Consider the following 23,179-nt stretch of genomic DNA (forward strand, 5'->3'; position numbering starts at 1 on the left):
TCGCTTGCCCCGCTTTTATAGTTTACGCTGCATACTTCTAGGCTCTTCGATTTCCAGAACTTACTAGTTGTTTCGGCTACAAAATCGCCAGCCACAACTACGTGCACAAATTATTGCTCTCTCTTGTGACAACTCAGATAAGATATATGCATGTGTTTGTGCATTGCCGCTCCGCTGCTCGTATACGTACATATGTGTAGACGCAATTATTTATTCGTTTATGTAGATACATAAAGATTGAATTATTGATGTGAATGTTTGTAGTTTACAGTCTCTCGCGCGCACATAGGCATATAAGTAAATGCATCTGTGTGTGACATCTCTCTGGCTGCCTTATATATGTGTATACTTGATTTATTTATTAACGTAAATACTGCTTGGCATGGCCTTAGCATCGCCTTAGTGATGGGATAATTTAGTGATGCTAATATCCGTGACACTGCCCTCCACCTAAGTCTGATCGTCCCGATCAGACAAATCTCTCGATCTAAACGTTGCTAGCCTTTCCAAATGGACCACCTTCATTTTGGTTCGTAGTTTACCGATGGTTTGTATGCGGTACACTGCATCGTTGACCCGTTTTACAACTTTGTATGGGCCTTCCCAATTACACTGCAATTTCGGGGACAAACCTTTTTTACGTTGTGGGTTGTATAACAGCACCAAATCTCCTTCCTGAAAACCTTCTGAATTAATTGCTTTATCATATCTGGCTTTCATCTTGTCACTCATAATCTTTGTTCGTTGCCTTATCAGATCATGTATTTCTCTTAGCTCTTCTTCCAAATCACTAGTGGATTTGACATTTCTCTCCGCATTGGCATCTATCCCAAACTTCAAATCAGCTGGCAGTCTAAGGTCATTGCCAAAAATTACTTTTGCAGGGGTTTGGCCCGTTGTCTCATGCACTGCTGATCGGTAAGCCATCAAGAATAATGGTATGCGGGTATCCCATTCTTTATGGTACTTGTCCACTACTTTCCTTAAGTGCTCCTCCAATGTTCTATTGAATCGTTCTACCATACCATCGGATTGAGGATGCAATGCAGTTGTCCGTGTTTTTCGAATGCCCAATGACTTACACATTTCCTGGAACACAGCTGATTCGAAATTCCTGCCTTGGTCAGAATGTAACTCCATTGGTACACCATACCTTGCAACCCAATTGTTTATAAACACTTCTGCTACCGTTTCCGCTTCTTGATTTGGGATTGGGTATACCTCTGGCCATTTGCTGAAATAATCCATAACTACCAGTACATATTTGTTTCCGCCGTTGCTAGTAGGAAATGGACCGGCGACATCCATAGCGATCCTTTCAGTTGGCGCACCTGAGTTATATTGCTTCATCTGGCCATGACTTCGTGTCCTGGGCCCTTTCGCTCTGCTGCAAACCTCGCAGTTCGCAATCCACTCAGTGACCGACTGACGGCAACCAACCCAATAGAATCTCTGTTTAATCTTCTCGAGCGTCTTCGTGATTCCAAGATGACCTCCGCTCGGACCATTATGCAGCTCGCTGAGCACATCAGGAATCCTCTTTCTGGGAACAACTATCAGTTTATTCTTGTATTTACCATCCTCACTCTCCCATACTCGATGAAGGCAACCGGATATCAATTCTAAACTGTTCCACTGTGCCCAATATGACTTCGCAATGGGACTCTCTGCTGACATCTCTTCTCTGTTTAGTCTTTCATTTCGTTCGAGCCCTTGCATAACACGTGACAGATCTGCATCTTCTAGCTGGCACTTTCTTAGCTGTTCCTTGTCCCATTCATCTGTACATGTTATAGTCATTAGCCGGACATCTATAATGTCTTCTTTAGCCTCGGCTTTTGAACAGTGCTTGCATTCCAAACTACATGGTCTTCGTGACATTGCATCGGCATTTCCATGGGTACTACCTTTTCGATGCTCAATGGAAAAGTCATAGCTTTGTAGTCGCTCGATCCACCGTGCCAATTGTCCTTCCGGATTACGGAACTGCAGTAGCCATTTTAAAGCTGCGTGATCTGTCCTGACACGGAATCGCTGGCCGTAGAGGTATTTGTGAAAATGTTTAACGCACTCTACCAATGCCAACAGCTCTCTCCGCGTAAAGCAGTAGTTCCTCTCTGGTTTTCCAATCGAACGGCTGTAATATGCAACTACCTTCTCCTGTCCATCGACCAGTTGTGATAAAACGCCTCCTATAGCATATCCACTCGCATCTGTATCTAGAATAAATGTTGCTCCTGGAATCGGATATGCTAACATTGGGGCAGTGCACAAACGCTCCTTCAATGTTTGGAAAGCCACTTCTTGCTCCTTCTTCCATTCAAAAGCTTTATTTTTTCTTGTAAGCTCATGGAGGCTATGGGCTACGCTAGAAAAATTTTGTACAAATCGGCGGTAATATGTGCACAGCCCAAGGAAACTTCTTAATTCATGTAGGTTCTGTGGTCTTGGCCAATCCTTTACAGCCTCTATCTTTTCGTTCGCAGTGCAGATGCCCTCTGTCGTTACCTTGTGACCCAAATAATTTACTTCCTTTTTAAACAGCGCACACTTTTTGGGACTTAACTTCAGACCAGCGCCAGCTATTCTTTGGAAAACTTCCTCCAAGTTCTTAAGATGTTCATCGAAATTCTTGCCCAATACGATGATGTCGTCCAGGTACACCAAGCATGTTTTCCAATGTAGTCCTTTCAATACCTGATCCATGAGTCTCTCGAAAGTAGCTGGTGCATTACATAGTCCAAAGGGCATTACTGTAAATTGCCAAAGACCATCTCCGACGCTGAAGGCTGTTTTCTCTTTGTCTTCCTCCTTTACCTCCACTTGCCAGTAGCCGCTTTTCAAGTCCAGTGTGGAAAACCATTTCGTACCAGAGAGCGAGTCCAGAGTGTCGTCAATTCTTGGCAATGGGTAGCTATCCTTTTTCGTAACGTCATTCAACTTCCGGTAGTCCACGCAAAACCTCATTTTTCCATCCTTCTTCTTTACAAGTACTACCGGTGAGCTCCAGGGACTAGCTGATGGTTCGATGACGCCGCTGTCGCTCATTTCTTGTATACTTTGACTCACAACTTGCCGCTTCGCCAGTGGAACACTACGTGGAGCTTGACGGATCGGCCTCGCATCTCCAGAGTCAATTTGATGTTTCACAACGTTGGTGCGGCCTGGTTTAGAACCATACTGGTCAAATATGTTCGCGTACTTTAGGAGCAGCTGTTTTGCCTTACTCTGATATGCTTCCTCTAGCCCCTGCGTCCATGCCGTGATGTCATTTGAAAGATTAGTATTACTAGCTGAAACGTGTTCCTGGAGCTGTTCACAGTTAATAACTACTTCAGCCTTGTTTTGTCATAGCCATGGTTTTTCCTACAAGTATGTTCAGTGCTGATTTGTTTGCGGCTTCGACAACCCACAATTTGTTTGTCCCACAATCTCCATCAACCTTTGCCCAGATGACTGCTTCGAATTTTGGTGGTATTCGCTGACTCTCTTCCACCAGCACTCGTTTACTGCTGTAGCCTCTCTCGTAGCCGAAATTAAGTGGTACATCCATGTTCTTATATCGCATCGTCTTGCTTTGCATGTCGATCTTGATGCCCTGGTCGATTAAGAAGTCCACTCCAATTATGATTTCATCAACAATCTCTGCCACTATAAAATTGTGTACTACCGTGACGTTCCCAATTGTGACTTCACATGATACTTCTCCTAGAACCGTGCTGTCTTCTCCAGTGGCTGTACGCAATCTTGCTCCATGCAATGGTGTTATCTTCTTGTTGACTAAATCCGCTCGAATGATGGAATGAGATGCACCCGTATCTACAGTCAGTAAACGTTCCTTTCCATCCACATGTCCTCCGACAGTAAGATTGTTTGACCTTCTTCCAATTTGTGAGATAGAGATTATGGGGCATTCAATTGAGGGAGCCAGCTGTCGCCCCTTGCGGCTGACTCGCTTTAATTTAACGATTGAGTGGACTTGGATATTTGCTCATCTCCTTCAGCTCTGCGTTTACGGCCACCCACATTGTTGGAGCTATTGGGACCGGTGCTGCAATGTCGTGCAATATGACCTGGGTTGCCGCACTTGAAACACTTAATAACTCCGGCATTTTTCTGTTGTGATCCCTTCAGTGCTTCCAAAATTGTATCTACCCATTCTGGCCTTTCTACTTCTACACGATGAGCCTTATATGCTGGTTTACTTAATAGGGAGGCAGTTTCCTGAGTCAATGCATGTGATACCGTTTCAGCAAATGTGAGCTTTGGGTTTGCGTATGTAGCTCGCTTCGTTTCCACGTCCCGTATGCCATTTATAAAACTCTGTATTTTTACCCTCTCGGTGTATTCCACGGGTGCGTCCGCATTCGCGAGATGAGCCAACCTTTTAACATCCGAGGCAAACTCCTGCAAAGTCTCATTCGCTCTTTGGTGACGGTTTTGCAACTCAATTTGGAATATTTGTTTCCTATGCTCGCTTCCATAACGTCTTTCGACAGCGGCCATCAATGCTTCATAGTTGTTCCGCGCTCCTTCGGGAATCGTCTGTAGGATTTCGGCTGCTGGCCCTTTCAATGCCACGAACAGAGCTGCAACTTTATCTTCAGCATTCCAGCTGTTCGCTGCCGACGTCTTCTCAAATTGGGGCTTAAATACCTGGAATGGAACAGAACCATCAAACGTTGGGGATTTTACCTTCAGAGTAGACATTGAAGTGATTGGACGGTTCAATTGTAACTCCTGAATCCGATCCTTCAAAGCATCTATTTCGGCCTCCATTTTATCTTGTCGCCCACTGAACCCTTCCTGAAACTGCGTTAGTTTCTCTTCCATACGCGATTCTAGTTGTGCAGAGATCTGCGATGATACCTGTGCTGAAATTTGTGTCGACATTTCTGATATACGTGCCTCTTGTGCTTCAATTTTAGATGTTATTGCTGACGACATTTCTGAGATACGTGTCTCCTGTGATTCAATCTTCGCTGTTATACGTGTCTCTTGGGATTCCATCTGTGATGACATATACGTTTTCTGTTCTTCCAGTTGTGATGACATGTTGGTGAATATTTGTGATGACATTTCTGTTATACGTGCCTCTTGTGCTTCCAGTTGAGATGCCAGTTGAGATGACACTGTCGATGTTTGAGCAGATATTGCAGCTAAAATCATGTTCAAGTCTGTACTGGTAACCGTCTGCGATGTTTCGTTTTTCTCTTCAATTTTTGTTGTCTCCTCGCCATCAAGATGAAAGACATACTCTTCCACATCAATTCCTTCTGCTTCCATTGCCTCTCGTAGCCGTGCCTGAAGTTCGAGTTTAACGCCGCTTGTATTCAATCCACGGCTCTCCAACTCCTTCTTCAGTTGCGGGATCTTCAATTCACTTAACTTTGCCATGTCCAAGTTTATTCGAAGTCTTCGGAATTTATTCAACAATTCCTCTTCTGACACCAATTGTAACGAATTTACTTGCAAATCCTCTTATTTGCAATCCTCTGCTAAGTTCGAATCACTAAACTGTTGAATAAATAACTCCAATATTGAATAATGGAAAAATGGCCTTTATTAAAGTACTTCACAATGACACTTATACTTTGCTACTCGCTGGCTTAATAACCAAACTGATTAATAACTCAAATGAAACTCTACTATTGGCCGCCAGATCGGGGGCTTAATCAAACTGATTGATAGCTCAACTCAAACTGAATTACTTCTTACTCGCTTGCCCCGCTTTTATAGTTTACGATGCATACTTCTAGGCTCTTCGATTTCCAGAACTTACTAGTTGTTTCGGCTACAAAATCGACAGCCACAACTACGTGCACAAATTATTGCTCTCTCTTGTGACAACTCAGATAAGATATATGCATGTGTTTGTGCATTGCCGCTCCGCTGCTCGTATACGTACATATGTGTAGACGCAATTATTTATTCGTTTATGTAGATACATAAAGATTGAATTATTGATGTGAATGTTTGTAGTTTACAGTCTCTCGCGCGCACATAGGCATATAAGTAAATGCATCTGTGTGTGACATCTCTCTGGCTGCCTTATATATGTGTATACTTGATTTAATTATTAACGTAAATACTGCTTGGCACGGCCTTAGCATCGCCTTAGTGATGGGATAATTTAGTGATGCTAATATCCGTGACAATATAAATGCTACAACTGCGGATGCCATTTTGATGTCAATAAATTTATTTATTTCTGTTTAAATGCACAAAACAACTATTTTATAAAATTTTGCCAAAAAAAAACAACATCAAAATTGCCAGTGCACCGCAAAACAGCTGATTCGAACATCGATTTTATTTACATTCGAAAAGAGCAAAACCAATACGGTTTTATGGCATCAATTTAAATCAATATTGGTTTGTAATTGTCGTATCGCTGTAGTCGTATTCCTAACGTAATCAGCTGTTTATCGTTACGACGGTAAACCAAAAACCAATTGCTTGGCTACGATACGGTTCCGACCTTAAGCGCCAAATACACGACACGAACATTTCCGCGAACATTCCGCAATCTTGTTCGCAGCTTTGGCCATACACCATACGAACTTTTGGCCGAACATTAGTTCTCTTTCAGACAGCGATGAATACGGACAACAATTGTGCTGCAGCAATATTGCTCGCAGTGGCAATTAAGCGTAAAAAAAAGAGAGAAGATCGCAAAAAAAGAATTTGGTGCAAAGAATGGTTTAAAAAACGAGCAGTTCTTGGACAAAGTGAGCTTATTAAAGAACTGGAATTCACGTCACAAAATGATTTTAAAAATTACGTTCGTATGAGCAAGGCAACATTTGACCAACTTTTACAAAAAATTTTGCCACTCATAACGAAATTGGATGCAATAATGAGAGAAGCGATTCCCCCTCATCACCGCCTTGTTTCAACTTTGCGCTTTCTAGCTAGTGGCAATAGCTTTGAAGACTTAAAATTTTTGACAGCAATTGCGCCCCAAACTACTTATTTTTTTTTATAACTGTATCCTTTGTGGCATCAGGATCTACTTCTTTTAATTTTTCGATTAAAGTCGCATAATCATTATTCCTTTTAATTCTATTACAATAATCTTTGCTTTTTACTTGCCACAATGATGGCAAAGATTTATACATTTCAATAAATTCACTCAGAAATTTTTTATTGTCCATTTTACTTTTCCGCGCACGTCTGTTCCGTTCAGAAATGACTACGATTATGAGCTATTTCGCCATACACGCACGAACAGTTCGCGCAAATGTTCGCCAAAAATTAAAATATTTTGATTTTTGGCGAACATTTGCGCGAACTGGCAAACACCACCATACACGACAGAAAAGGTCGCAGAAACATGACATAACGGAAATGTTCGCGGAAATGTTCGTGTCGTGTATTTGGCGCTTTAGCGGCACCAATAATTGATTGCATTGATTCCCATATGGTTGGTCGAATCAGCTGTTATAAGGTTACCGATACGGTTACCGATAAAGCACCAATGTCTGCAGCTTAACATGCCAACCTAATATAAACGCACGCAAGTCATTTTCTGTCAAAAATGTCTCATGCACATACAACTTGTATGAGAGCAACCCAAATTGAATTTGCTGCGTGAAAACCTAACTCGATTTCCAAATTTTGTTCTGCGTCATATTTAGATTTGACGTTTGCACACATGCTTTACATTGTCGCAATGCATGCTTATTTGGGTTAGGGCAAAAAACGCCGGTTGTTTGCGTGCGCTAAAAAACGCAGTGCGGTTTTATTAGGTTGGCATGTAATTCCGACAAAACGCAAAACCGACTTGGATTCCATGACAGCCCTGACTAATTGGAATAAAATCATCATTATCTACTACCTGTCAGAGTTATAAAGCGTGATTTTCGCAAAAGTAGCTTTACGCAGTTTTCCGGTAGCGTAATACCGTCGGCGTGGATATCCAATATTGTCGACATTTGCTTTGTCCACGTTGTAAATAAGGTCGCCGATGATTTAGTCGGTGACAATGTCAGGTTTCGCGAGGCGAAGAAATTGGAGAGATCAAGGAGATATCTGTTTATTTTGTTACAAAGATCATCGATCTGGCCTGGGCCTTTCGCCATTATTGTGCTGTCATCGGTGTAGGAAACGATAGTGACTCCTTCTGGTGGTGAAGGTAGCGTTGATATGTAGAAGTTAAACAAAAGTGGGGATGGGACACCACCATGTGGCAACCCTTGTTTAATTGTTCTTGGTTTTGATTTACGATCCCTGGATCGTTACCGACTACACAGATAATTTGCAGTCCACCTTTTGAGAGTAGGTAGAAGGGTATACCCTTCGGGATGACGTGGGCAGGAATACTTCATGGTAGGCCTACTTTGCATTTTTTCAAGTTGAGGAAAGGCTGGCGCTTAGGTGTGATGAATTCGGCTGATCGCTCCAGAGAGAGGAGAATGGATAGGTGGTTCGATGCAAATGTCAGTATTGGCTGCCAATCGACAAGTCCTGCGTTAAAGAAGGCGATGTCTGGTGAGCGATTACAATTTTCTTACCACACGTGTGTCCCTTTACCGTGCAGAACGTCGTGTCATATAATTGACCCGCAAACATCTCACTCTAGTGAGATGTTAATGATTTGCAAGTTTCCATCGCCTGACAGGACAGATATTGCTTGCCACTCTAGGACTCTGTCGCTGCTGGTGTCAGGGTCAAACAGATTATATTGCTCGGAGTGTTGGTGAGAGACAGGTGAATGCGCATTGATTGTATATAAATCACGTGCTCGAGCAATGCTGGGATCTAGCCCAGTACACCCTGTACGATACATCCATCCTTTGCACGTGACACACTGACAGAAGAGTGACCGTCCTAAATAACTTCTTGCCCGGCATACGCAGCAAAACAACTTCTCTGAGCCGGAGTTCGGAGTAGGGAGCAGTCAGGCTGCTACAATCTGCTCTGAGGATGACAATTTGTGGGAACGACGCGAAAAATTAAATAGGGTTACACTGAAGTAAAAAAAAAAACTGGGAAAAATCCCCAGTTGTTGTTGTTGTAGCGATAAGGTTACTCCCCGAAGGCTTTGGGGAGTGTTATCGATGCGATGGTCCTTTGCCGGATACAGATCCGGTACGCTCCGGTAACACAGCACCATTATGGTGCTAGCCCGAACATCTCGGGAGGAAAACTCCCCGTCTTTTCTACTGCTGTGGGAAGCGGAACGTGTCATCGCGGTCGCTATTATTTACTGTAAGATATGATAGTCATATTATAAACAGAAGCTCTTCTATCTCAAACTGAACGATGGATAGTCAACTAACAGCACGTCGCCCCGCTAAATAGGCTCGGGCACTCTAGAAAATATCATCAAAGGGAAGTCCAAAAAACTGGGTTACGGTATCCGGATCGAAGTTGAACCAGTGTGACGCGCGACTCATTGGGAATGCTCGTGTTGGAAAATGAATGGGTGCATTTGCTGGTCAGCATATGTTTATCTTGATCAGACAACTATTCAGAAAAAACTACTTGTCTAGATTTGGCAGAACCCACTTAATTTAGTTATCTGGCTTAACAAGTGTTTGTGCGGCTGTCTTATGGCTCGTGGTTGAAGGTTCAATGGTCATATCAAGGCATTCACGTGATGGTCGGGATAGTACCTTAATGGTTTCCGAAGCGTACCGAGTCAATTTCAGGTAAAGAACTATCAACATCGATAATGATGGTCCCCGCAGGCCTTGGAGAGTGTTAGCGATGTTGATGGTCCCTTGCCGGATGCACATCCGTTACGTTCCGGTAACAAGTACTAGCCCGACCATCTCGGGAACGAGATGCATCAGGAGTTCGGGGTCGCCAGAGCCTCTGTTGTTAATGAAATACTATTCGCCACGGGTAGGTGAGGTTGACAGTTGGGTTGGAGAAGCTATATATTGCGCTGGCAACCCCTTGAGAGGGCTGCGCTACACAACCCCTTGAATAAATTTGGTATTTTAGTCGCCTCTTAGAACAGGCATACCTACCGCGGGTATATTCTAAGCCCCTAGCCCGCTGGGAGGACAGTTTTAGAGATGTTCTACCCCTTTTGTTTATAGTATATCTGATGTTGTTGTTGTGTTAACAGTGCTTCGCCCCATTGAATGGGCGCGACCACTCACAAATTCTCATCAAAGTCCTCTCACGGAAGCCTTAGGAAACTGGCATTTTCAACAGGGCCGCCCAGTAGGAAGATTGGTGTTAGAGGCGTAGGTTCCACATTACAACTGAAAACATTGTTTGTGTCATGTGGGGACAAATCGCATGCAGGACATACTTTGCATATATCGGGTTTGATTCTGGACAAGTAAGAGTTTAACCTGTTACAGTAACCAGAACGAAGTTGGGTCAGGGTGACTCGTGTTTCCTTTTGTAGTATTTCCTTCTTCTGCACGAGTAGGGTATCTTATATTGATAACAGGGTTCAACGGGCGCTTCCTGGTAAAGGCATTTACCGATTCTGTGTGGAATTTTCTAGGGCCTCCTTATGCTTGTCTGTATCAAATGGCTTTGCTGGCAGGTGGCGGATCTCATCTTAGTGCTTATGGAGATGTACCCTTAACCCTCCTGGAGCCGGGGCTAGATCAAGCTGTTTTTTACTATTGTCTTGTTTTGAGACAATTTAGCAAAAACTACCTGTTTAGCATTTTGTTATGCTCTTTATTGTTGACTTATTTGGCCTCACTATATAGGCGATGTTCATGGGTCATAAGGATACATCCCGAAGCAGTTCTGATTGCAGCAGTTTGACAGGCCTGAAGCCTTTTCCAGTATGTATTTTTAGGACGCTTCGTAGAGAGTACAAAGGAAATAAATGCACTTTTTGTATAATTCGAACTCTGCTTGACTGTGACTTAGCTCACTGGGTACACGTGGCTAACGAAGCTCTAATTTAGTTCTTTAGGATGCGGAGGATGTTTAATAAGTAAATGTCTGGCTATCGTTGCGTTTGGCTTCTGTGGTGTAAGCTTTTTAGGTGACCTTTGGTTGCCTTTATATTAAAACACTTTTCTTGTTATTGAGTTCTTCCAACAGCACACTGCACTGGTTCAAGTTTTTCTTTTGTCAATTTACTACACTTTGATATTTTTCACTTGTCTCCGTCGAACTTCTAAAGTCGCGTTGGTATAATGGTTTTTGCTTTATGCCCGCTTTTAATTTACGGCCGGTGCTGCTTTATTGTTGCTGCCACCTTTTGTCTGCTTTTTGTTGTCTGTTTTGCTAATTTTCCGCCGATCAGATTTTGCTATGTTGGTGGTTGTGTGATATTCTTTAACTATATGCTCAATGTAATCTGGCCGTGGTATACCTCCTTCTGGGGTTCGTTTTTTTAGATGTGTATGACTAGAAAACATCGGAAACTGCGATACTTTTTCTTTAACTTGTGTACATTTTTTTTTTTTCACAGACTGGCTGATCGCCAATGTAGTAATTGAAACCACGTTTTTATTTTATAGCAAAACTTTAAATTATATTTTTTAAAACGCCTAAAAGTATGCCTCAATATCTTTTATTTTTCACAACAATGAAAATTTTTGAAAATTGAAAATCAATATGGAAACTTAAAATATTGATAATACATTTAAAAATTACAAAATTCAAAGTAACTAAAATACAAAGTTAAATAAAAATAATAAGAACCCTACACTAGGGGACCAAACTGGCGACGCGTAGCGGCCGGCCAAGTGCTTTTTACGTGGTTAGCAACGTTTTTTTATCCTTTTCTCAAAGGAATGCTGGCAAGATTCCATTATCGTGAAGTCGTCGGCATAGGAAATGATTCCAACTCCTTATGATAGAACTTTTAGAAAAAGTATCGATACCGGTACTCATATAAAATACTCGGATCAAAGTATCGATGCTAGTACTCATACTCATACTCAGTAAAAGGTATCGAGTATGCAAGTGAGTACTTTTTTAAAATGTTATCGCATGTTTTGAATTCAATAGAAAACAAGTAAGGAAGGCTAAGTTCGGGTGTAACCGAATATTATATACTCAGCTGAGAGCTTTGGAGACAAAATAAGGGAAAATCGCCATGTAGGAAAATGAACCTAGGGTGACTCTAGAATGTGTTTGTACGATATGGGCATCAACTGATTATGAACTGAACTATTTTAAAAGGGAGTATGCCTTAGTTCTATAGGTGGACGCCTTTTCGAGATATCGCCATAAAGGTGGACCAGGGGTGACTCTATAATGTGTTTGTACGATATGGGTATCAAATTCGAGGTATTAATGGGGGTTTTAAAAGGGAGTGGCCCCTAGTCGTATATATGAATGCGTTTCCGAGATATCGACCAAAATGTGGATCAGGGTCAGGCCTGCCGAGAGGGGAGGGGGAATGGGGGGATTCCCCCGGGCCCGTGGATTCTGAGAGGTGCCGCAATTTAGAGGTACTAAGAAATTTTTTTTAATTCAGGGCAGTCTTTAGTTGTTACATGTGCAAATTTTAAGCCGAATTTCAAAAGCAACGAATATCTGCATTTCGTTTTAACATTATAGTGAAGTGTGAAAAAAATTTTGAAGTCCTTTTCCTTAAAATTTAAGAATGCTTATTTCATTTGGCAGCTGGCTCAAAACGCTGTTTATAAATTTCTGCAAAAAACGTGAGGGAGACTATATTAGATCAAGGCAAGAAAGCCAAGTATTTTGCTATTATCGTTGATGCTACGCCTGATGCTAGTCACGTTGAACAGACTACGTTCATTTTGCGCTACCTCCATTTCAATTCGAAAGCAACAAATTTTAAAATTCTAGAACGGTTTTTGGCTTTCGTGGATTGTAACTAGAGCTTACGATTTCTTCTCGAACACAAGCGAGATTTTCGAGACCCGAGAAATTGAGAACCCGAGATTCTCATGTCTCGAATTACTCGTAAATCTCGCGAGTTTCTCGACATAAATATAATCGCTGTATGGACAGTATTTACACACTTGGTTTTTTTTTTACTTGTGACTTCTTACTTGATTTTATTGCTTTCCAATGACACTTAACTCATTGTGAATGATAACTAAGTGTGATATCTTCTACATAGACGTCAAAATTCCAAAGTGATTGGATCACCTGATTTGTAATTGACTATCGCTGTCTTATTCTGTATCTCTTTCTATCACCCGCTGAAGATAGGCGCCGCCATATTGAACACCCTATCAAAACGCTAAAAAGTAGCCATATTGAACATCCTGTCAGGCATTTGACAGATAAGATATCACACTTAGTCATCATTCACAATGATATTTATTATACATATAATCATCGTATAAAAAATAAAGTATAGTTCATGGTTCAATTATGTACAGGTTGGCTCATCTCATCAGCTGATTTTATTTATGTCATTGCATGGTCGAAGGGATTGTCAAAAGGAGATGGCAAACTCAAAATGAAACCAACACATTGGCAACATTTTACTTACACATACAAAAACTGCTAAGTTTTATGTTTCCATTCCATACCATTCGCACCAACACCAATACACAGATTTTGACAATTTGAACAGACATATTTTGTTGCTTTACAGATGAGCCAACCTGTATATAGTTGAACCATGGTATAGTTCCACTCAAATTTGGAGATTTTTGAAGTTTCATAATCTTTGTTGTTTTGCTAGAAGCGTTACCATCATTGTTTACTATATAGTTTGGCAGCTTAAGTAGAGGTTATGTTGCGAATAGACTGGAAGGCAGTGGACTAAGCAGTCGAATGTCATATAATGAAGGAATGGTGTTCGGAGTTTTTTCAAAGTTAAAAAAAAAATGATAAAAGCTTTAATATAAATAAAACTATTGTTTTAATAACAACAAAAACGCCATATATATTCTGTAAACATAAATTTATAACTCACTTTAAAATTTGAATTAAATAATCTAAAGTTTTTTTTTTGAAACTGAGTCGAGAACTGTGCGTGTGAATGTGCGAATTTTCACCGATCAGCTGTTAGTTGCGCTACTTGGTAAAATTTACAATGGTTACCATACCGTTACTGTTTAAGCCGAAATTGTTCGTCAGGATGAAAACGCAATTATCAACTGAGACAATAATAATATGCTTTAGAACGATTTATGTGCATAGGTACATATCGATTGAGAATACAGTAAAACATCCAATTTATTTAAAAATAGTGGATAATGACTCATACATTGGTTAATGGCTCATATCTTTATGGCAGCTTGATCCCTAGACAGAAAAAAAATACACGAAAAATCCTGCTTTTCTAGCATGGCGCTATTATCATGCCTCTACAGTGGATATTTCCCAAGGCATGTTGAGAAAAAGTGTACCTCCAAAGTATGCAGTGAGTGGTAGGTGTTTAATTTGTTTCGTTTGTGGGACTTCAATGCTAAAGGGGTACAGAATGTGTATAGGCGGGGCTGGCTCAAGGTGACCCCTGGTACAACGGGCAAAATAACACTCAAAACTACTGCTAACCTGCAGAGCTACAGGGCAATGTTCTCCCTAAAAAATTATTTTACAGTTGGCTCCCCAAGCGCTTCGCTTGAATTATACAATAAATAAAAAATGTGGACTTGTAGCCAATTTATCACATTAAATTTCATAAAAATTTCGTTCAAGTATGCTAAACTCCTTAGAAATTTCGGTGTCGGTTTATAAGGACCTCCGCACGGACACTTAAGAAGGCTATATTCCTTTGCTTTGTATACTTCGATCCATGTTTCTTCCACCAAAGCAATTTTCGGTAGCTCGAAAAACTTATTAAAAACATTCTTTTCTAGGTTGATATTTCGTATTAAAATATTTCCAACGCATGCGGCTAATTTTTTTTTCTTTTTTATTTGAAATAACTATGGAAGTAATTTCTTTGCTTTTTTGCAATAAGCGCTTAAGTCTTACATTTTAGTTTGCCGCAAATTGATATTTAAGGTTTAAATGCATATTTGAAAAAATTTAAAACATGTACTCAATCAAAAGTTCGTGAATCAGATAGCTTAAAGTAAGGTCAATAAAGGCAACCAACTCTTTTTTAAAACGCATGTGTATTACAAGAAATTTTTTTACTTAAAGAACTGAGTGGGTTATTGCAAATTTTAAAATATGTTCACTTACATATTACATCGACTTAAGATTTTATTGCAGATTTTGTTTTAAATATCAGCCTAACTTATATCGACACAGTTTTTTATTGCAAACAATAAACTTACAAACTTAACGACTTAACTCAAAACGGAAATATACATTATCGAGATAAATATTGCATTTCGTAGTTTTATTTAACAATAAATTCAATTTTTAGCGTAGAAACTCACTATATAAATTAGAGAAAGTAAAAGGAAAAATTCGGGGTCTTTGCACTCATATCTTTGTTTATTTTTAATATAGTGATCTAAGTTTCATTGTTACCCTTTAATTAAGCAATTGAATTTTTTTTTAATAAATTGTATTTGAATCTCTATTTAGAATATTTAAAACTAAAGCCCAATTTCATGACGACTAGTTTTATAGTAAATTTTAGCGAAATTCCTTTTTTATATCGTAACCATTTAAAATTTTTCTAAAAAAATATTTCGCTATCTTGACTAAATAATTTGAAATTTTCCAAGTTGAAAAATATTGACAAATAGTGTTCTCGTCTTTTTTTGTAAACATTTACAATTTACTTGCACAGCTAAATTATTTATTAACATTTACAGAAATGCCTATTGGGTAATGATTCATGAATGAGACGTCATTAATTCAAATTAATTAAATGTATTAGTGGATTTTTTATAGGGAGCCCGTATGTTGTTTAGACCCGGGCCCGGATATTCTCTCTACGGCCCTGATCAGGGTAACCCAGAAAATAATCTGTCGGGTACCGCAATTTATTTATATACATATGTAATACCACGAACAGTATTCCTGCCATGATTCCAAGGGCTTTTGATTTCGCCCTGCAGAACTTTTTCATTTTCTTCTACTTAATATGGTAGGTGTCACACCCATTTTACAAAATTTTTTTTATAGTTATATTTTGATTCAAAAAATCAATCCAATCAGCATGTTTCATCCCTTTTTTCGTATTTTGTGTAGAGTTATGGCATTTTTTAAATTTTTCGAAAACTTCGATATCGAAAAAGCGGGCGTGGTCATTTCGGCCATTTTTATACCAAGATAAAGTGAGTTCAGATAAGTAAGTGAACTAAGGTTAGTAAAGATAAATCGATTTTTGTTCAAGTTATCGTGTTAACGGCCGAGCGGAAGGATAGACGGTCGACTGTGTATAAAAACTGGGCGTGGCTTCAACCGATTTCGCCCATTTTCACAGAAAACAGTTATCATCATAGAAACAATGTCCTTACCAAATTTCGCATGGATTGGTAAATTTTTGTTCGACTTATGACATTAAAAGTATTCTAGACAAATTAAATGAAAAAGGGCGGAGCCACGCCCATTTTGAAATTTTCTTTTATTTTATTTTGTTGCACCATATCATTACTGGAGTTGAATTTTGACATAATTTACTTATATACTGTAAAGATATTCAAATTTTTGTTAAAATTTGACCTTAAAAATTATTTTTTTTTTAAAGTGGGCGTGTCATCCGATTTTGCTAATTTTTATTTGGTACACATATAGTAATAGGGGTAATATTGCTTGCAAAACTTTTAAATTACCTTCTTTTAAAAGTGGGCGGTGCCACGCCCATTGTCCAAAGTTTTACTAATTTTCTATTCTGCGTCATAAGGTAAACCCGCCTACCAAGTTGCATCGCTGTATCCGTCTTTGGTAATGAATTGTCGCACTTTTTCGGTTTTTCGAAATTTTCGATATTGAAAAAGTGGGCGTGATGATAGTCCGACTTCGTTCTTTTTAAATAGTGATCTGATATGAGTTCCCAGGAACCTACATACCAAATTTCATCAAGATACCTCAAAATTTACTCAAGTTATCGTGTTTACGGACGGACAGACGGACGGACATGGCTAAATAAATTTCTTTTTTCGCCCAGATCATTTTGATATATAGAAGTCTATATCTATCTCGATTAGTTTATGCCGTTACGGGGTACCGTTATGCGAACAAAATTAATATACTCTGCGAGCTCTGAGAGCTCTGCTCAAGCAAGTAAGGAAGTTTAAGTTTGGACGAAACCGAAAATTTTATACCCATTTGGGTGCTATTACACATGCTTTAACGGGAGTCCAAGGAAACCCGCAGTTTCAAGAGGGGTGGACCACAGAGGAAGCGGTGTTAGAGGTGTTGGTTCCACATTTCAATTGAAAAGATGGTTGGTGTCATGTGCGGACACATTGCAAGCAGGACATATATTATGTATGTCGTGGTTGATTCTGGATAGGTAAGAGTCCAACCTGTTCCAGTATCCAGATCGAAGTTCAGTTATAGTGACGTGCGTTTCCCTAGTGCTTTCCTCGGCTGCGAGTTCAGGGTATTTATCTTTAGGAACTGGGTTCGCTGAGCAATTCCTGGCATAGAGGTCCGACGCCTTTTTGTGGATATCACTGAGGACCTGTTTGTGTGCTTTTTTCATAGGGCTGTGTTCTCAGGTGCCATATTTTCTCATAATGCTTGCGTAGATGGCTTCTTACGCCCCTGGGGGTATGGCATATTCAATAAGAAGTCTGTTGGGAAGCCCAGGTTTGTGGGTATTCATATCTTTATTAAATCAATGGCAAAAAGACTTTGCTGACTATTCAACAGAAACTGTTCATCATTTTATTTCTCTCCATAATGTTGTTGTTGTGGCTGATATTGTAGCGATAAGGACACTCCCCGAAGGGCTTAGGGAATGTTATCGATGTTGATGGTCCTTTGCCGGATGCAGATCCCGTACGTTACGGTAACAAGCACCATTAGGTACTAGGTATTTTCTTCCAGTGCGTAACCTTTAGAATTGGGGACCATATCGGGGACGCGAGCATGCAAGCGCCAGGCCAATTGTTTTGTATCTTTGTCTTTACCCCAAGTGCTGCCGGCAAGAGATTTGAGGATTTTATTACGTCTCTGGATTTTAGGTACAATTGCTTTTGCATGCTCGCCAAAATTTAGATCCTGATCGAACGTCACACCCCAAATCTTTTGGGTGTATGACAGTGGGTAGCCTAATGCCACCGACGTGGATATCCAATATGGTCGACATTAGCCGTCCCCATGTTGTAAATAAGGTCGCCGATGATCTGGTCGGTGACAATGTCAACATTCGCGAGGTGAAAAATCTGGAGAGATCAGGGATAGCTGTTTATGACTATTATCGTGCAGTCAGCAATGGTGACAATGGTGACTCCTTCTGGAGGCGAAGGTAGCTTCGATATGTAGAAGTTAAACAAAAGCGGGGATAGGACACCACCATGTGGTATCCCTTGTTTAATTCGTCTGGGTTTAGATGTTACGTTCCTGAATTGCTCAGATGCTTACCGACTAGACAGATATGTAATTTACGGCCCCCTTGAGACTTGGAGGAAGGGCGGACCCTTCCAAGTCTTGCAGTAACGTGCCGTGATTGACTGTATCAAAAAAATTTATCACCGTTTAATTTATCTTAGTGGTTTGACAACTGCCGCTTGGATATAGGTTTGGATGGGAATGTTTCGACCAAAAAAAATGCCTACATTGTTGTTGTTTTAATGGGAAAAACTCTCTCCAATTAAAAGAGGAACAGCAACGTGGCGGTCCTTATCGGACGATTCCGTACTACCACATTCCATACTCCCCAGGGAAACGCGAGTCACTCTAGCTCAACTTCGTTCTGGATACTGTAACAGGTTAAACTCTTACCTATCCAGAATCAACCCCGACATACAAAATGTATGCCCTGCTTGCAATGTGTCCCCACATGACACCAACCATCTCTTTAATTGTAATGTGGAACCAACGCCTCTAACACCGCTTTCATTATGGTCCACCCCTGTTGAAACAGCAAGTTTCCTTGGACCCCCGTTAGAGGATATTGATGACAATTTGTGATCGGTCGCAGCTGTTAGGTGGGGGAAGCACTGTTACAACAACAACATTTGTTCAGCCTTTGATAAAATCGTAGGTCGCAAAATATTCTAGAAAAAATTCTCCAACCTTCTAGTTCTCAATATCATTGATATCCAGCAACCTCCTCCATTTGTTCTCCAACCTTAGAGAAATTTGAGGATATTTCTCCTAAGCGTTTAAGTTTCATTCGGAAGTTGAAATATTAATTTGAAAACCTTTCATGTATAATGAGATACTTATTTTAAGAACAAATATTTTTGTTTTAGTTAACACACCTGTATATGTACATACATATGTAAGAAAAACAACAAATGAATTATATTTTAAAGAAACAAGTCTGCAATTTATGTAAAAACAAAATTGAAGTCCATTTTTGATAGTAATCACTTAAAAATTATACAATTGTTTTTGTTAAATATAAAAAATAATAATAAAAAAACGTTCACTGGCTTTATGCATATGGTCCAATAAATACATGGCGTAATTTACATTAAACTTCAGCTGTATCCGAATTTTACATTTGAGTTCAATAAGAGAATCACGTTTGAGTACAAGTTGAGAAGTATCGTTTTCTCAACTTAAGACACAGAGTTTTTGCCATATAAAAAACCCTTTGTAGTTGTATTTATATAGAACCCAATGATTCTAATGTCGGTCCTTTGTTGGAGAAATAACGCTTGTGACTCTTAACACCCCTATCATTATGGTCCACCCCTGTTGAAACTGCAAGTTTCCTTGGACTCCCGTTAGAGGATATTGATGACAATTTGTGATCGGTCGTACCTATTAGGTGGGGCGAAGTACTGCTACAACAACAACAACAACAACTCGAGAATAGTGGCCATTAGGTCGCACGTCAATACCCTTTGCGTACCAAAAAAAAAGGTTCTTATCCTTCGTCACCGAAAATGGAAAGAGAGAGAATATCCTTAGTTTTTCCTTTTGACATTCAAGGCGATATTTTCAATATTTTAAGAGCAACCGAGTGCATTAAAGGTAATAGGTACTAACTAAACGAACTTGTGCCAGTACTCTTCGTAGTAAACAAATATAAAATGTTTAAAATTTTACTCAAAGTATGGTTTTAATAAAAAAAATTTAAAATGTGTGAATTACAAATAATTTAAAACTATACAAACTTTATGATAGCGAAATAGGGACAGGCTAAAAGTAATGTTAATGAATATATATAATTTCACATATTAAATGGTTAATCTAAAATACATACATAAAGTAACAAATGAAAACATTTACGCCCACATCCAGAATCACTTGCCGTTCTTTTTTAACTAAAGGTTGACCTGACCTAAGGGGTTAAACTCATACACTTTTGACAGTTTTTAAACGGTTTTATTTGAAATTAACTCTTTTATTATAACAATAAAATTTTTATTTCTTCTTTTAGATTAACAAAATGTCTGATTTTCACTTTTAAATTAATTTTAGCAGAGCGGCCGTTGTTGTTGTTTTCGTGGTGTATGCTGTCCTAAGTAATAAATGGTCCCCGACTCAAGAAGCGGGACAACTAATATTAAAATAACAAATAAAAAGATGTTGCAGCAATGGTTTGGCAAGTCCTTCTCCTAGAAAATATGAAAATGCAGCACAGCACAAATTGCAAGATAAGCTAGGTCTTAATAACTACAGAGGTATGTATCGCCAAGTTAATAATATTAGTTTAATAATAGTTAGTTTTAATTCAGTGTGTTTAAGAAAAAAGTTAACAAAAATGTGAAGAATATAACTAATAATGAAACCTAAAACTAGGGTTTAAATGTTTGCTTATTTTTAAATACATTTTAATATTCGTTCGCGAGTAAAAAAATCTCAGTGGAGATTTTTATAAAATCCCGTCATTCAAACTTTTTTTATTCGACAAATTAAGAAAAAAAGGCTACGATTTTTTTTAACTAACATTATGCAAACCAATCTCAGAAACGTTTTTAAAAAGTATCGGAAATCGGAACTAATTTTACGAAAACTTCGAGCTTTTTATTTTTTTTTTTTTTGTTTCTTTTGAAGTTTTGTAGCCCAAAAAATGTTAGTCCAACAAGCTATAGGTCTCTCTGAATTCGCTAAACTGCAAACTTCAAAAAAATTTAGAAAACTAAATAAAAAGCTCGAAACTTTCGAAAAATGTCACATTTTGCATTGTCTCAGTTACAAAATTCATGGAATTTTTTTCTTAAATTATCGAACATAAACAATGTAATAATAAAATTTTCATGTTCACTGTCGTAACTGTAACTGAGTGATCAGAAGATTGATCGAAAGAAATAATGAAATACATATTTTTACTTTATTTAATAAAAACCAATAGTTACATTCAATTGTCGAAATATATTCCGACTACTTTTGTTGATTAAAAAAGAATTAAGCGGATAGAACTTTTTCATACTTTGGGGCTTCATTCTGTATTGCGAACGGTAGCTCAGACGAACAATTCGCCTCCAAACGATTTCGTCTAGCAATGGTATTCTCTACCATTTTCGTTCGGCCTTTACGTTACTTACTTTATATAAAACAGGAAGGCGAAAGCATTTCTCAAATGATATGATGCCATCGTTTAATATAATGCAAATACACGAGCGACTCGTCTCTGTGGCAAAACGAACTTTCGTTTCGTAATAGAGAATGAGACCCTAATTTTGACAATTAGGAGCTGTTAAGTAAATAACCGAACAGATATATCACAATGAAGGGCGTAAGCATTAAAGAGCTGCAAAATAGTTATATTCTGATGGATTTGGAGCCACAAAAGTTAGCCGTTGTTTTTAACCAACGTAAAAAACTCGCGTTTAAAAAATCTTGGCACTTCATCTTTATCTAAAAAAAACAATTACCGTTCACTAGAAAAACTAATGACCAAAACCAATGATTGAATATTGAATTGATTGAATTATTAATTCTTATTTATGAATTAATATTTTAGGGAATACTTTTCTCCCGACCATTACATTAATATTCGAATAGCAAATGTTTTTAAATTTAATCCGCGGGATGATATTTACATATTGTTTGATCGCAAAGTGGTGGTGGGTTTCAGTTATAAAACAAACTTGTGTAAATCTATATTTTTTAGAACTATCCCTGTGCTGTTCTTATATCAAAATAAAAGAAATTAATAAATGGCTTTTCCAAATTGTTTCAGGTGCTTAGCGTTCATAAGCCGTTTCTAACGCAATTATTAGTCGCACCGCTTAAAAATTAATAAAATCTTTTTTTTTTTTTGTTTTCTCTTTTTATTTTAAATAAATATCATTTACCACGCATGCGCTAGACTATTTTTATGCGGTCTTTTTTAAATTTTTCCACCCAATGTTTGTATCAATTTTAGCAATTCAGATCTCTTGGCACTTATTGTATCCTGATGCAGTGGCCCGACACCTTCAACACATTCATAACGATTTACATAATCGGCTATGTTATCTGTCATACAAATAACGTGTATACCACAATCGTAACTGTTGGCTTGTTGTAGACAACGTATTGGTTTCATATGACACTGACGACAATTGAGTGCATCTTTAAAACGCTGTACAAATTGATGTGATGCCTCTGAGTTATTGTTACCCCAAGAATCAAAATGGAAGAACGTTTTCTCTGGTCGTGAAAATACTAAGAGAGACCAATGAGTGCCTCCAGCTTGTGATGATTCATTATCATTGAGCGCAAAGAATATAAATGGCTTACGGGAGGCTTCCAATTGATTTAATAATGTCTCCAATTCACCATCATCCATTAGTTTCATACATTGGGTCACTTCCGGGGCAATAAATAATAAATCTGGATTATTTTTATATTTAATTTTTTCCAAATATTCATAATAAAATGATAGTATTTGATCGTTTAACCAATGTGGGCCTTGTAGTAATTGTACATCGCTCATACGCAAGCATGTCTCATTGAAACTGAGCGCAATGGGATCAGCGTGCGTGTAGGAACTCATTTTCAGCTTTGTTTTTGTTCCTTTTCAGCTTTTTAACGTACGTTACCGCCAGTGCAGCTCGCGCTTTTGTCGTAAGTGATGCAATTTGTTTGTCAATCCTTTGATTTCGATCGAGTGACCACGATAGGAAAACGTCGTTGTTAGCAGGCAAAATGAAAATCTCTAAATTTTGTATTCACAATAATTGTTATTCCTGCGTTAGTCATAAGCGTTTCGATGATTATCACGCAGCAATTCTGGTTAGTTACATGCAATTTTAATAAGAAAAATTATATTCCGAAATGAATTATTTTTAATAAA

At 38.7% G+C, this 23,179-nt stretch overlaps 1 protein-coding gene across 1 annotated transcript in view; it reads right to left on the bottom strand.

Annotated features, from left to right (window-relative positions):
* Window positions 1-19,249: 19,249 nt before the first annotated feature.
* Den1 (Deneddylase 1) overlaps window positions 19,250-23,179 on the bottom strand; it is a 35,325-nt gene continuing 31,395 nt past the window's right edge. The window contains exon 3 of the mRNA XM_067770229.1: window positions 19,250-23,115. Within this exon, the coding sequence (XP_067626330.1) occupies window positions 22,232-22,879 (648 nt within the window). The 5' untranslated portion in view covers window positions 22,880-23,115 and the 3' untranslated portion in view covers window positions 19,250-22,231. The remainder of the gene's footprint in view (window positions 23,116-23,179) is intronic.

Source organism: Eurosta solidaginis, chromosome 3 (assembly GCF_040869045.1).
Source record: "Eurosta solidaginis isolate ZX-2024a chromosome 3, ASM4086904v1, whole genome shotgun sequence".
NCBI lineage: Eukaryota > Metazoa > Arthropoda > Insecta > Diptera > Tephritidae > Eurosta > Eurosta solidaginis.